We start from the raw sequence: 13,410 nt of genomic DNA, 5'->3' as shown, positions 1-13,410 counted from the left end.
CACAGCATGCCTGCATTCCAGCTCAGTTCTGTTCAGTCATGGCACCGTGACCGTTATCCATGGACAACAGGGAGACACGGGAGAATACAGGAGGGGGTGATGTGTGTGTGTAATCAGGTCAGTTTCCTGTTTGAGAAAGCAGTTGGAGTAGGTGGTATTGAGAAGGCTGGAGGGGTAAGACAGGAAGCAGGAAGTCAGGAGGTTCTTCCCAAGATGATGGTGGCCTGAACAAGGGACTGGAGACATTGAGAAAGAACTGAAGGTATCAGGAGGTGTAAGTGCATCTGGGTGCTCCATTTTCACCTTGAACTCAACAGGGACTATTCTCAGTGGGTTGCGAAGTCTGAATACAGGAGTGGGCACATGGGGCCATAGATGCCCAAGTAAGAAGCATAGCTAGGGGGTGGGAAGCAAGCTCCCCCGGAACATTCTTCAAGGGAGGTGCCATGCCATCAGTTTCTAGGCAACGTGGTGATGGTTAACACTTAGAGATATTTTGAGGAGGCACTGGGAAGGAGAGGCAGTGAGAGGCATGGAGATCAGAGGGTGATAGCCCTCAGCTTCCAGCCTGTCTGTGGGGCCTGGGGGTGGGTGTGTTCCTCTCTGCCTCAGAGGCTTGGGGTCCATGACCACAGCCTCTGAGCTTCGCCTCCAGCTGGCCTATCTGTGGCTCCCACCCCACCCATGCTGCTGCAGATGAGTTTTAATCAGAAAGCAGGCTTCCTGCACTGAATTCCATCTTGTCAGAATCAGCCTACATCCTCCCACTGGCCTGGCGGACATCTACTGGAACCCTGAGTTTGCCCTTCGGCACGAAGCATACCCAACTTCACGTCTCTCCCTTCAAGTCTCTCGAAAGCAGGCCTTCAGGACCCGAAGAGGAGACAGGGGAAGGGCCAGGCAGGGTGGAGAACTAAGCTCAGACTGTCCAGAGCCTTCTGGAGACATGGCTCCCAAACTAGGCCCCTGCTAAAATTGGGGAAATACTTCCCACCCTGCCCTCTTTCCCTCATCTGGCTGGCTGCCCCAGACCTCTCTCAGTTGGCGCCCCCAGCCTGCAGTCATTCTGCTCTTCAGAGGGTGGGCTGAAGACTCACTCTGGAGAAGGGTAACAGGGCCAGCCTGTCCTCACCCGCCTTCAGAACACCAGCCCCGCAACTGGAGTTGCCCAGGTTCATGGCCCCAAGCTGTGGCCCTCGCCTGACACCCCGTCTCACTTGCCAGCCAAGATGGAAGGCAGGTTTAGCCTGTGAGGTTCACAGCTGGCTCGACACACATCCAAGAGCCAAGCAGACTTTTATTTCTGCCACAGCCTCTGCTGGTCAAGGTGCCTGTGCTTCTCCCCCTCCACCCTTTGCGGCCACCCCGGTGGCAGCAGCTGTGGCCCTTGGCCAACCTCACTGTCAAGGTTCGGCAATGCTGCAGTCATAGCAGAAGTTGAAGTTGGTGGGGGGCGGGGGCACAGGGGGTGGTTGCTCAGGGATGGGCACATTCTCCAGCTCCAGCAGCCGCAGCTTGGTCTCCATGGTTAGCAGCTGCTCCAGGTCCAGCCGTGTCTGCTCGCTGCCCATGGGATTGCCCAGCAGGGCGCTCAGCCCATCTGTCCACAGGTGGAACTGGGGATGGAGCCAGCTCCATGAGGGCCTCTCCATTTCTCCCCCTGCCCGTCTGTTCCCCTGCCCATCTGCTCAGCCTGCCCAGGTACTCACCTCCCGTTTGGACGGGGCAATGAAGTTGAGGTATGCCTCCTCTTCCCCATGGTCATAGCAGACTGAGAAAGCTAACTCCCAGACATCCTGGAAAAGCAAGGGATCCAGAAGCGCTGAGCAGGGGCTGGTGGGAAGCAGCCCTGGCGCCCACTGCACTCACCTTGTTCTGCTTCCCAGAGCCTTTCTCCCGGACGTGGGGGCAGTCCTTGCCTGTCAGCAGTGCCCTGATGTCGGCCACAGGAACTGCAGGAAAAAGGCTGGGTTGACCACTGAGACCCCTGGCGGCCCCGGGGTGGGGCGGCTCGGGGGAGCACAGGTATCTGCCCGCCCCCATGCCATCCTCACGCTGCTCGGGCAGGCTCTCAGGGGTCGGCGGGCCTACTCCCTCCTCCACGTCCCCGTACTGCAGCACTTTGTGGTTGGGGGACAGGCAGCAGAACCACAACTTGTCTGTGGGTGGAAAGGGCAGGGGCGGGGGGGGGGGCAATGAGAGGGCCTCCCCAGCCCTGTCCAGCCTCCCTCCAGCCCCACCACCGCCCACACAGTGACCCTGGCGCCGCCGGCTGCTGATCTTGTGGAAGAGGGTCCCCTCGCAGAGGCGGAGCAGACGCTGCTGGCGGATCAGGCCCAGGAGCTCCGGCTTCAGTTTCTCCCGAAGCTCCCTGGGTGCAGGGGAGGGGGCTCACTGAGCTGGACGGCCAGACCTGGGCAAGGCAGCAGGGCAGGTGGGCACTAGGCCTGGATCCACCCCCATGACTCACAGAATTGGAGGGGCCAGCGTGCCTTCCTGGTGTAGCCGCTCAGTCTGTCGAAGCCGCAGCACTTCCCCATAGGTGAGTGCGTTCACCTTCGTCCGGAAGAGCTCCAGAGAGCTGGGCTTCAGGGCCAGCGTGCGGGCCAGCTGCTCCCGTACCACTTGCATGACCTGGGGCCATCCCAAGCCTAGCTCAGGGCCTGAGTTCTGGGCCCCAACCCCAGAACCACCTCTGCCTGGCCCAGGTCTCTCCACTGCTGCCCTCCGCACCTTGTCGAAGTCCTCCTGAGTGGCCCGCATCTCCTTCCAGGTCTTATTCAGCAGCTGGATGCTCACACAGAAGAGTTCATGGAAGCTCTGGTCTTGGCCAAAGAACATGGGTGAAAAGTCCTGGGCTGTTTCGGAGCCTGGAGCGGGGGGGCAGGAGGGGCTCAGGGAGATAGTGTGTGCTGCCCCTGGCCCTCTCTGCCCTTCCGTCCCCCGTTCCTGAACACGCTGTGCCCAGCGCCACTCACAGGGCTCCCCAACATGGAGCAGATCACACAGCAGCACGGTCAGCTGGATGCTGCTCCTCGCAAAGGGGCACTCGTGCTTGTCCTCACGGCTGCTGTTCTCTAACACAAACTGAGGAGGCGGGAGCACAGGATGGGCTGGGGAGTCATGACTAAGCCCTGGGAGGCCCCACTTAGGTGCCCTGTACCCCATCCATCCATACCCCACCCCGCCCCACCACTGACCCGGCTGTAGGCGCTGGGTGCCTGTCTAGAGAAGTAGAGCATGTTGTCCAGGGCCAGCAGGCCAGGGGGCACACGCTCCAAGTCCTGGGCAGGGTTGCTGTTCTGGGGGGCAGGGGAAAGGCAGCTGAGGAACGTCCCAGCCCTCTGGAGCAGTAGCAGCAGCCCTGGGTGGAGGGAGGGGGAAGGGGCCTGGGTAGGGGTCACTCACAGAGAAGCCCAGTTTGCGGAACTCGCGGGCACACAGGGAACGGCGACGGTCAGCGCTCAGCCCGGCGCCCATGGACTCCCCCTCCGGCTCAAAGGCAGCTTGGCGCAGGGCCTGCAGCTGCTCTCGCTGCTCCTGGGGTCGTTGTTGGAGTGGTGGCAAGATGGAATATTCAAAGGCAAACTCCGGCCAACCCCAGCCTTCTGCGCGCTCAAGGCACCTACCTGACTGTAGGGGTCCAGTGGTGTCCGCATGCGTGGCTCCAGCAGCCCCAGCATCAGGGCCTGCAGTACGTACAGGTGGTGAGCCATCTCGTCACCCAGCGGCGCTGCACTGTGGATGATGTTCTGAAGGACAGCCAGTCCATGGCTGTGAGCGTGGGGTTCCAAGGAGAGGAGTGGGGAGGGGTCTGCCAGGCCTGGTCCTTCCTACCTTATAGATGAACTGGCGAAGGTTTTTCTGCCACAGGTAGTCGAGCATGTGCTGGTGGGTGGGAAGAGGGCTTGAGTGATTTAGCCCCACCATGAGCACCCATCTTTTTGGCCCACTGCTCTGAGCACAGCACCCACCAGCTCCTGCCCACCCCATCCAGTCACTGGATGGATGCCCACCTTACGTTCTGCAGGGGTGGCCCCCTGTAGCAAAGCTGTCAGCAGTGCCATGGCCTTGGTTTGCAGCTGCTGGTTCATCCTGGGTCAAAAAGAGGGCTCAGCCGGCCATCCGGGGCCCAGGCCTGCTCTCCTCCCTGATGCCCACCTCAGACACTTACACCTGTAGGTGCACTAGCAGCCTGTCTAGTGGCACCTCACTCTTGACCAGCTGGCCCAGGGTAGGGCTGCTCAAGGTCACATTCTCCAGCAAGCCCAGGGCCAAGGGCTGCACAGAGGCATCCATCAGGTTCATGTTCACGTAGCACACCACCTTTGGCGGAGCAGAGGTTGTCACCACCTCATCACCGTGGAAGGCCAAGCCCTGACACCTCTCCACCACCTCCATGCGTTTCCCCGAGAAAAGCCCACCCACCTTCCTAACAAAGGGGATGCTGAGTGTCTCCCAGGACACCACGCCGTGCTCCATAAGCTCCAAGAAGGCCCTCAGTGCGAGGGCCAGCACCTCTCCTAGGCTGGAGGGACATCGGAGGCTGAGCACAGCCAGACCAGGATCCGCGGTCCCACTGTGTCCCCTGCCCACCACAGCCCTGGGCTCACTCGTCCCCATCCTCAATGATGGTGCCCAGTCTCTGAAGCCCATCACGGCTGATGACCTCCCGGGCGAAGGTCAGGTCCGGGGCCAGCAGGAGGAGGTGCCGCAGGGCTTCCCGGCGCCCTTCACGACTTTCGCTCTGCAGCCCTCGCAACAGCCGCTCCGCTTCGCGGTCCTGGCGGGGTGGGAGCAAGGGCAGAGCACAGGTGAGGAGGTAAGGAGAGGGAACTGGGGGTGTGGGGAGGCGGGTGTCCGCTAGGTGGGGCACTTCTAGGCTGGAGCTGGGACTGGGCCCCCAGTTGCCAGGTGCAGAAAAGAGGCACAGCAGAGGGGCAGGGAAGGAGGGCGGGGTCGGAGGGGCATTACTGGGGCCGTGCTGAGGCACAGGATGCTGCCATTCTTGATCTCCATGCGGTTCTGGAAAAGATGGCAAAGAACGGAAAGAAGTCAAGAAGGGCCCTGAGGACTGGCTAGTTGGGGCTGTCAAGAAGGGAGGGTTTGGGGGTCAGTAAAAGATCAGGTTGCAGAGAGTGGGACGATGACTGCGAGTCGAAGCCAGAGTTAGAAGGGACCACAGGGTGGAATGTGGGGCAGAGGGGAGGGGACTCACGTTCTCGGTGATGTATCTCCGGTGCCCATCCGCAAACTGCAGGGCATAGCGCTCAGAGTGAGGCAAGCTCCACCTGCAGGCAGCAGAGGCTCCGTAAGGCTGGTAGGGGGCGCCCTCTCCCTCCTGCCCCGCCCCATCCCCTACTCCTCGCGCCCCGTGCGGACCCGCACTCACGCGTCGCACACCTCCTTCAGCACAGCAGCCAGGGGTTTTGCCTACAAGCGGAAGAGTCACTCACAGGATGGGAGTGGGAAGAGGTTGCGGAGGAGCCTGGGAAGGGGTGGGGTGGGCTATTTGAGGGGAAGGGGGCGACCCGGAGGTAGGTGGTGGGGTGGATGGAAGCCAGCCAGGCCTAGTGACCTGGTCCAGCTGGATGAGCTGCGGGATGGCGTCACGCATCTGGACGGCGATCTTCACCACATTCCGCGGGGGCGCCATGGTCTAGCCGTGGGGGCTCTATACTTTCCAGACGTGCCTCCTCCGTTGAGAGCACACCTGGCCTGGGGCCCCTGGGAACGAAGGCGTTCCTCAGCCCGAGGCCTGGCTCCCGTGGCTCAGGCTCCCACTCGCGACAAGGTGCCGCGGCCTTCCCTAGGGAGCCGGATCCAAGGCCAGTTCCGGGTTGGAGTCCCGAGGATAGGAGAGCGCCTGCCCCGCCCCGCCCAACCAAGGAGGCCCCGCCCCGCCCCAAGGTGCGGCAGGTGGGGGTGCGGAGGGCGGGCTGTCAGCACAGCTGCACCTCCTTTTCCAAGAGTTGACCCGCCCAGTTCCACCACCACCCAGCACAATCCCAGGGAAGGGCCCTGAAAGAACCAGATCAAAGATAGCCTTAGGCACGATCTTTATTCACTTGGACACTGTACAAATATTACAATTTCCTTTTGTTGCAAAAAGTATAAAAATAATCTTTATATAGGAATCCATCCGTTACTGCAAATCTTTCTAAATCTCTGCAAATGGCTCTAAATGAGGGTAAATGAATAAACAAGAAGGGGGCTATAGGGCAGAGGGAGGCTGGGCCAATCCTTAGGGACTCAGCAGCCCAGATTCTTAGCTAGAAATCTCCATTCCTTCCTGTTAGCACCCCCATGTCAACAGGTCCTCAGGGCCAAGGGCCCAGCAGAAGAGGGGGCACAAGAGAAGTCCAGAAGGAGGTTTGTGATCGGGCATGGGGAGAAGTTAAGGAGGCCAGAGGTGGTGCTGGCATGTGCCCATCCCCACCCCAGACTTCCTCCTGGAAGGGGGAAGGCCCGGCAGGTACAGGGCAATGGGAATGGACAAGCGGCCCTGTGAGGGTGATGGAGGGTCCTTGGTTCTGTGCCACTGGGTGGCAGCTGAACCTGAACTCTAGGAGGGCTCGAGGAGGATACCAGGTAGGGTAAGGCCCCACAAAAGGAGAGGCAAACACTTTGGCTCCACGGTGGAGGGGGCTATGCCTTCCCCGGCTCTCCCAGCACAGAACAGGTGGACTTGCAGGAGCAGGACTTGGGGCCAGAACTGTGCAGTGAGGGAAGGCTGGGGAAGCCGGAAATCTGCGGCTCTCAAGCTGTGGGGGAGTGGGGAGAGGTCCCCAGGCAGCCCCCAGGTCAGACAGTCTGTGTCCCAGCCACAAAGGGCATGCTCCTGTCAGTCAGAGGTTGAGAACAGGCACATCAAAGAGGTCACAGACACCTTCACTCTCATCCAGGTTGTAGATGTAATCGTGGTCTCCAGGAGGCGGAGAAAGGCGGAGGAGGGGTGCAAACACTGCAGAGAACAAGAAGCTGAGGCCCCATAGCCGAGGCCCCACCCACAGCCACCCAAACTCTGCCCACATACACTTACCCCCCACCTTGCTGGGCCACCTACCTTCTGAGGACATCAGCTCCTCCAAGAGCTCTGAGCTCATGCATTCTGGGGACAGAGAGATAGCTCAGTTACATCCTGACTCCCTTCTCTCCACCCACCAAAGTTCATGAAGAGGACCACCAAGCCACCCACCAGGAACTCTGACCCTTTGCCCAGATAACAGGCACAACCATAAGGTCCTCAGAAGGGCAAGAAAACAGCTCTAAGACCCAATGAGCTGTGCCCCTTACCCCAGCCCCAGGGAGGAACACAGCCCTACCTCGAGTGGGATCAAAGATTTCCGACAGCTCTTTGGGGAGCTCCAAAACTGAAAAACAAGAAAACCATGATCAAGGGCACAGAGGTCCTACTCTAGCCCTTGCTTCCCCAGATCCTATACCACCCACCCAGGGGGTGCCATACAGCTGAGATGTAGGCCCCACATCAGGCCAAGCTGGCACTGTCAGTAAAGATGGTGGCAGTGATCCTGAGTGTTAGGATACATGAGGCCATCCACGGCGAACATCTGGGAGAGAATTCATTTAGCTGATGTGGGGTGGGGAGCAGGAGAAAGAGGGAGCTTGAGTGACACCAGGGTGTCAGATCTGAATTCCTCTGCACCAAAGGCCCACTAATAAGTTATTGGTACAGTGCTTCCAACTCAGCAGTTCAGCAGAAGGACAACACACCCTGCTTTCATTTCTAGGTTCAGAGTGTATACCCTGTCTGATGGAGGATGCCCTGTGTGATGAAAGGATGTCCTGTCCATTCCTGCCCTAACTAAGCACCTACTTGTGCCAGGCTGAGACCACACCCCAGGTCAGGTCACTTGGTGGAGAGGGACACACTCTTAAGTAGGGAATAGTGCTACAGGGTGATGACGCTGCTACAAAGGTCCAACGAGGACACACGTGGGAAACAGGGAAAAAGTGTTGGAGCCAGCAGGGATTTCATTTGCCAGGTTTAGGGGCTCTGGTTTTATCCAGTATACCTTAGGGAGCTGTTAAAAGAATTTTTGTAAATAGAGAAAAGCCAGTCAGGGTGTGTTTCAGAATCAGTCAGGGTAAAGACGACAATGTTGAAGAACTTAGGACAGAGGTGGTGGCAGTGATCCTGAGTGTTAGGACACATAAGGCCATCCATGGGGGATGTCTGGGGGAGAATTCATTTAGCTGATGTGGGATGGGGAGCAGAAGGAGAGAGCTTGAGTGACACCAGGGTGTCAGGTCTGGGTGACTAGGGCCAAAGGTCGGGTACACACAGAGGTAGAAAAACAAGTTTCAGTTGAGGACACATAGAAATGAAGTGTCCATTGGATGTGCAGAAGGCACATGGACACAGAGGTAAGGTTCAGGCAAAAGACCTAGGAAAGACAAAAGGTGGGATTCACCTACCCAGAACTGGGGCCCTCCACAAGTGTGCCATGGGCCAGAGATCTGGGAAGCCAGATGTAAAAAAATGCCAAGGAGAGGTCAGAAGGAGAAGTCAATTAACAGAGAAGAGCCAAAAGCTGACATTATGGATGCCAGAAAGGGAAAAGAGCATCAACACAGAGAAAGAGAGGACCAGAGCAAATCACCGAGAAACCCGCTGAAGCTGGCTAGGCAGGGCTGGGTGACTGATCAAGAGCAACACTAGTATGGAATGGGGTGGAGGAGTTAGGGCTGGGGTCCTGACTGCTGCAACCTGAAGCCTGATCAGGGAACCAGGATATGGAACAGAATGGAGATGACTTTTTCAAAGAGTCTAAACACAGAGATAATAGGGAAGGCGAGAGAAGGGGACACAGGGGATGAAGTGTCATTTAATGAAAGACTTAGCAGTGCTTGAGGGCCGAGAGAATGAGTCCCGGAAAAAGCAAACACTCAAGTCACAGGATGACGAGGAGACACCAGCCAGATGACACTGTTTCTCCTAAGACACTCACTGCCCCACTTTGGGGCCTGAGGGCCACACCATAGCCCATTCCCTAGGAGACCACTCATGCCTTCATGAGACCTGAGTCCAAGGGGTGGCAGGCAGGGCTTGAGAGAGGACCAGGAAAGGGGACAAAGGGGCACCAGCACCAAGCCAGAGGCCAGCTCCTCGCCTTGGCTGGCAGAGCTCTAGCTGATGGCAGGGGGCTGGCCAGCTTTGACAGAGGAGATAGGAGAGTTCAGTTCCAAGCCTGATTCTATTGAACTAGGTCTTTTTGAGGCTGGGTTCTCCCTGCTCCCAAGGGTACAAGTACTCACCACCTGTGGGGTCTGCCTTGATGGGCTCAAAGGAGGTAGAAGGATTGGGTCCAGACGAACTGCTGTTGCTGCTGCTGCTGTCCAACAGGGCAGAGGACTGCAGCGGCCGGGTGTCCAGAGCTGCCAGGCCCAGCGGGAGGGAGCTGAGCTCACCACTGTCCTTGCTCTCGGTTCCATGGCCTCCACTCACTGCAACCACATCCCCCAAACCTGGTCACTCAGGGACAGGAAGCAGGATATTGAATCTGGCTATGCTAGAATCCACAGCCAGGATGACTACAGCCCTGTCCTCGGCCCAAGGAGACTTAGGCATGCTCACCCTCCCAGAAAAGTAATGTGAAAATTAGTCATTGAAGGAGATGGGGCATGAAGCCCAAAGGAAGGAGACTCACAGATATGACTGCTACAACCACACTTCAAGAGGGGTGCCAGGGCAAGTGAGACACAGGCAGACCTGGTGGAAAACTGCCACCACTAATGCCCCTTCACACAGTCACAATGTCCCTGTTAAAAGGGCTCATTGGCTGCACCAGCAAAGAGAGGCCAGTGGGGTGGGGGTGGGTGGGTATAACCCCTACAGGGCCTCATTCAACTCTTGAGTATTTCATCTCGTCACACAGAAACATTGCTTCTTGGGTCCCTGAAGTCCCTCATTACCACATACCCCTTGTGTCTCACCTGTAATCTCAGCTGCTGGACCAGCCACCCCCTGGGCCTCGGTGCTGCTGGGGACAGGGTTGGGGGTGGTTGCCTGGGGACTGCTCGGGCGTGAGGCATCCTGGGGCTGGGCCAGGGCAGGCTTGGGAAGAAGCGGAGGGGTAGAGACAGCAGGCGGGCTCTGGAGCAGGTCTTCGGGTGGGGGCACAGGAACCGCCACAGGTGGTGAGCTCCATGCCTCCTTGTTCACCAGAAGCACCTCAATGGGGCCACTTACACTCTTCAGGTGAATCTGGTACTTCTTCTGCCCATTGAGGCCCTGAAGGTGGGGGTGGAGGACAGGTGGAATTGGAAGCAGATTTGGCTCCTGCCTGACCCTGGGCCAGGGCCAGTATCCTCTCCCACCCTGGGCTGCCCGTTCTCCTAGATAACTTCAAACCCTAGGCCTCCCCTTACCTGCCCCACCCGGGACTTATCGGGCTCCACAGCCAGCACCCGCCCTCAATCCACCCCACCCGGCTGGGCTGAGCACCCACCTCTGGGATGGGCACCTCCAGGCTGGTGCCCGACGGGGCCCGGATGGCAAGGAGAGTGTCTCCTAGGATGACAAAGAGGATGGATCAAGGCCCATGGGCTCAATTTGAACTGGGAATGGGGTGCCTATCCCTCAGAACAAGGAAGGAGGTCATAGTCTCGGAGGGGCTGGACAGTAGGCTTCACTCACTCCCTATCGAGGCTGGGGGAGAAAACTAAAGCTTTTTCTCTCCTAAGAACCCAAAGGTCAGTAACCAGAAAATCTGGGTTCAGATACGTGGAGCAAGAGATTAGTGGCCATGGGCACCTCATTCAATTGATGGGGCTGCTCCCTAGGCAAAGACGTTCTGGCCAAGGCCAACAGCTCTTCCCCAGAACCAGCCTGGGAGATGCAAGATGGACGAGGAAGAGTTCCTGTACCTACAGTGCAACTAAACTACAGGTTGAAAGTGGGTACCACTGCCCCCTGTACACAAGCATATACGAACAGGCACACACACTTTCTCCCCTCGTATGCTTCTGTCACACTTGAGAAGCCAAACCTAGGGGGCGATGCAGGTGGTGGCTGACCCAGGGACCCAGTCCAGGCTTCCTGTACCCTCTCAGCATAGTGAGCCTCCATAGGGTCCCAGAGATCCTCAAATCCAGGCCTTATCCTGTCTGGTTCTTCTTTGAGCAGGCCCCAGGAACCCTCTTAAGAGACGGAAATCTCTCAAGCACTGAGTCCACTGCTCAGGGCTGTGGCTCAGCCCAGTCCCACCCCCATTTCCCCCTACCCAGGCTCTGCTCACCAGCAAAGCATCTGCAGATGTCCTCATGAGTCACGTAGGCCAAGGTGTGGGGGTTAAGGAGAATGGCTGATGCCCTGCCTATGGTGACAGATAACTGACACAGCAAAGACTCAGCTTTGCAGCAGAGGTCTGACATACACGCTCACAAAGAGAAGCCCTGAGGCCTGGGGTCTACATGGGGGAGGGATCACAGGCCAAGACTGTGGGTGGAGAGGCTCCGAGGAGGGAACCGGAGGCTGAAACCTGGCCAGGAGCTGGAGGACCATCCTCCCAAGTGGGACAGAGACTAGGGGACACAGAGCACACCCAGCTGAACTAGAGGGCCCATCGCCCACTCCCCTGGAGCCAGGACCGCCAATAAGAGGATATCAGCTGTTCTGCACGTCCTCTGTGACGTTCCGGATGCTCTGCTGCACCCACACCTTGTGCTGGTCTAGTTCTTGCTCCCGCTGCTGCAGCTCCTCGATCTCTGCCTTGAGCTCAATCAGCTTGTCCGCAATCTCCCGGGTATTGCAGCCAGGACCCACACCCCTGAATCCAGGAAGGAGAGCTAAGAGGGACTGCCTGGCACTCTGGGTCCTACAGCCCCTGTTCTCTCTGCCACCCTCCACCCCACACTCCTGACACTTCTGGGTAGGAGATCCCACTGCCGACCCCGGTGCCCCCACTCACTTCCACTGGATGCTATTCTTGGATTTTTTCTCGATCAACCCGATACCTTCCAGCACGTTAGTAATGTCATATATCCGCCGCTTCTGGCGCACAGCTAGGGTGTCAGCTGCCTGGCAAGGAGAAGAGAATGGAAAATGCTCAGTCCCACTCTCATGGGGGACTCGGTCTGGAGTAGTCTGAAAAGGGGGTGGCCTGAATTCTAGCCCTCCTCCCCAGGCACTACAGCAGCTCAGGACTGTGGGGCGGGAAGAGGCCAGACGAAGCCTGAGCTGATGTTCCGATGCTCTTTTCCCCACACCTGCTGGAAAGGGCCACGAGGACTACCACCCGCAGCCTCAAGCTTGCCACAAAGCTGACATACGATGAACAGCCTTAGCCGAATGAATGAAACAGCTCCCGGCCTCCCGCTTGTGAGCAGCACATGTATGGCGGCCTGCTCTGAGGGCTCAGCTGGGCCGCCCCGGGGGTTCCCTCTACCGGCTCAGGCCTGGTCCACCATCCCCCTGTCGCCCCTTAGCCCGGGCCGCACCAGCTTGAGGTCAAGCACACCGTCCTTGGCTTCCTGCAGAAGCGACACGAACTTGGTAGTGAGAAGTCCCAAGCTCTTCTCGTGCCGGCTTGGGGTGCCTGGGGGCGGCGGCGCCTGTGGCCCGGCCTCCGCCATCGCGCCCGCCCGCCGCCTCCCCTCAGCCAGGCCAGGCCAGGCCGGCGCCGCCGCCACTTCCGCTTCCGTTCCTGGCTGCTCGGCCGCCGGCGCCAGCCTCGCTACTTCCGCTTCCGCTTCGTTCCCTTCCAGGGAGTTCGTCACAATTCCTCTCAGCAGACATGGCCGAAAAACTTGAGGGACCATCAACAAATGTCCAACCGCCGAAGAGGACGAAAATAACCCCAGGATCCCGGAAGACAGGTGTGGTCGAGGAAGCATGTGGAGGAAGTCGTTGGGTAGCCTCAGGAGTAGTAAGGAGGAATCACTGGAACCTTCCTGGCTGGCAAACCTGCCCCAACTCCACTAACTGTGCCCCAACCCTCATCTCAGGAGAGGAGACCCTGCTGCCTGATGAACCCAATGTGTTTTCCCAAACCTGCTCCTAAAAGACTGCCCCACTCTCTTGGGATCACCTACCCTCCTTATTCCTGTCCTTCACTTCCTGCCAAACAGCAAGCACTAACTACATCTAGCTTATTCACCTGTCTGCATCCCCACTTTCTTCCCCTGATCCCAGCCTCGCCTTTCTCTTGTCTCCACACTACAGTGCTCAGAGGCCATGGGATTAAAACCACTTTTCAACCAATGCAAACATATTTACCCATGTGTAAATATATGTAAAGCGCTTAGAGCAGTTTCTGGCATGTGGAAGGATTATGTGTTTGCTAGTATCATTTTGTTATTTTTAACACTATCATTTATTATAGTTTATTTTAGGTCAAGTTCTTTGGAAAACAGTCTTTGAGAAAGAGATGTGCCAGCAGGAAGTTT

At 58.0% G+C, this 13,410-nt stretch overlaps 2 protein-coding genes across 4 annotated transcripts; both read right to left on the bottom strand.

The window, feature by feature from the left end:
• Nucleotides 1-1,330: 1,330 nt before the first annotated feature.
• Nucleotides 1,331-5,794, bottom strand: ELMO3 (engulfment and cell motility 3). 2 transcript variants are annotated; one of them, XM_068992116.1, is made up of 20 exons: nucleotides 5,579-5,794; nucleotides 5,393-5,433; nucleotides 5,219-5,291; nucleotides 4,975-5,025; nucleotides 4,614-4,783; nucleotides 4,429-4,528; nucleotides 4,175-4,326; nucleotides 4,017-4,095; nucleotides 3,838-3,888; nucleotides 3,630-3,752; nucleotides 3,409-3,540; nucleotides 3,201-3,302; nucleotides 2,979-3,087; nucleotides 2,734-2,870; nucleotides 2,471-2,634; nucleotides 2,259-2,371; nucleotides 2,055-2,159; nucleotides 1,870-1,952; nucleotides 1,710-1,796; nucleotides 1,331-1,616 (listed from the first exon to the last, which is right to left on the bottom strand). In XM_068992116.1, exons 1-20 carry the CDS (start codon nucleotides 5,654-5,656, stop codon nucleotides 1,404-1,406), a joined length of 2,163 nt encoding a protein of 720 aa, XP_068848217.1. In that variant the 5' UTR covers nucleotides 5,657-5,794; the 3' UTR covers nucleotides 1,331-1,403. The 2 variants fall into 2 exon arrangements, with proteins under 2 accessions (XP_068848217.1, XP_068848218.1); XM_068992117.1 differs by having other exon boundaries at nucleotides 1,472-1,600.
• Nucleotides 5,795-6,155: 361 nt separating this feature from the next.
• Nucleotides 6,156-12,606, bottom strand: E2F4 (E2F transcription factor 4). 2 transcript variants are annotated; one of them, XM_068992374.1, is made up of 10 exons: nucleotides 12,463-12,606; nucleotides 11,934-12,043; nucleotides 11,631-11,792; nucleotides 11,262-11,305; nucleotides 10,473-10,534; nucleotides 9,958-10,255; nucleotides 9,280-9,489; nucleotides 7,326-7,373; nucleotides 7,067-7,111; nucleotides 6,156-6,964 (listed from the first exon to the last, which is right to left on the bottom strand). In XM_068992374.1, exons 1-10 carry the CDS (start codon nucleotides 12,595-12,597, stop codon nucleotides 6,849-6,851), a joined length of 1,230 nt encoding a protein of 409 aa, XP_068848475.1. In that variant the 5' UTR covers nucleotides 12,598-12,606; the 3' UTR covers nucleotides 6,156-6,848. The 2 variants fall into 2 exon arrangements, with proteins under 2 accessions (XP_068848475.1, XP_068848476.1); XM_068992375.1 differs by having other exon boundaries at nucleotides 9,280-9,468.
• Between the last annotated feature and the right edge of the window lie 804 nt (nucleotides 12,607-13,410).

The sequence above is a fragment of the Capricornis sumatraensis genome, chromosome 20, assembly GCF_032405125.1.
Source record: "Capricornis sumatraensis isolate serow.1 chromosome 20, serow.2, whole genome shotgun sequence".
Lineage (NCBI taxonomy): Eukaryota > Metazoa > Chordata > Mammalia > Artiodactyla > Bovidae > Capricornis > Capricornis sumatraensis.
This window is presented reverse-complemented; position numbering and strand designations above follow the sequence as displayed.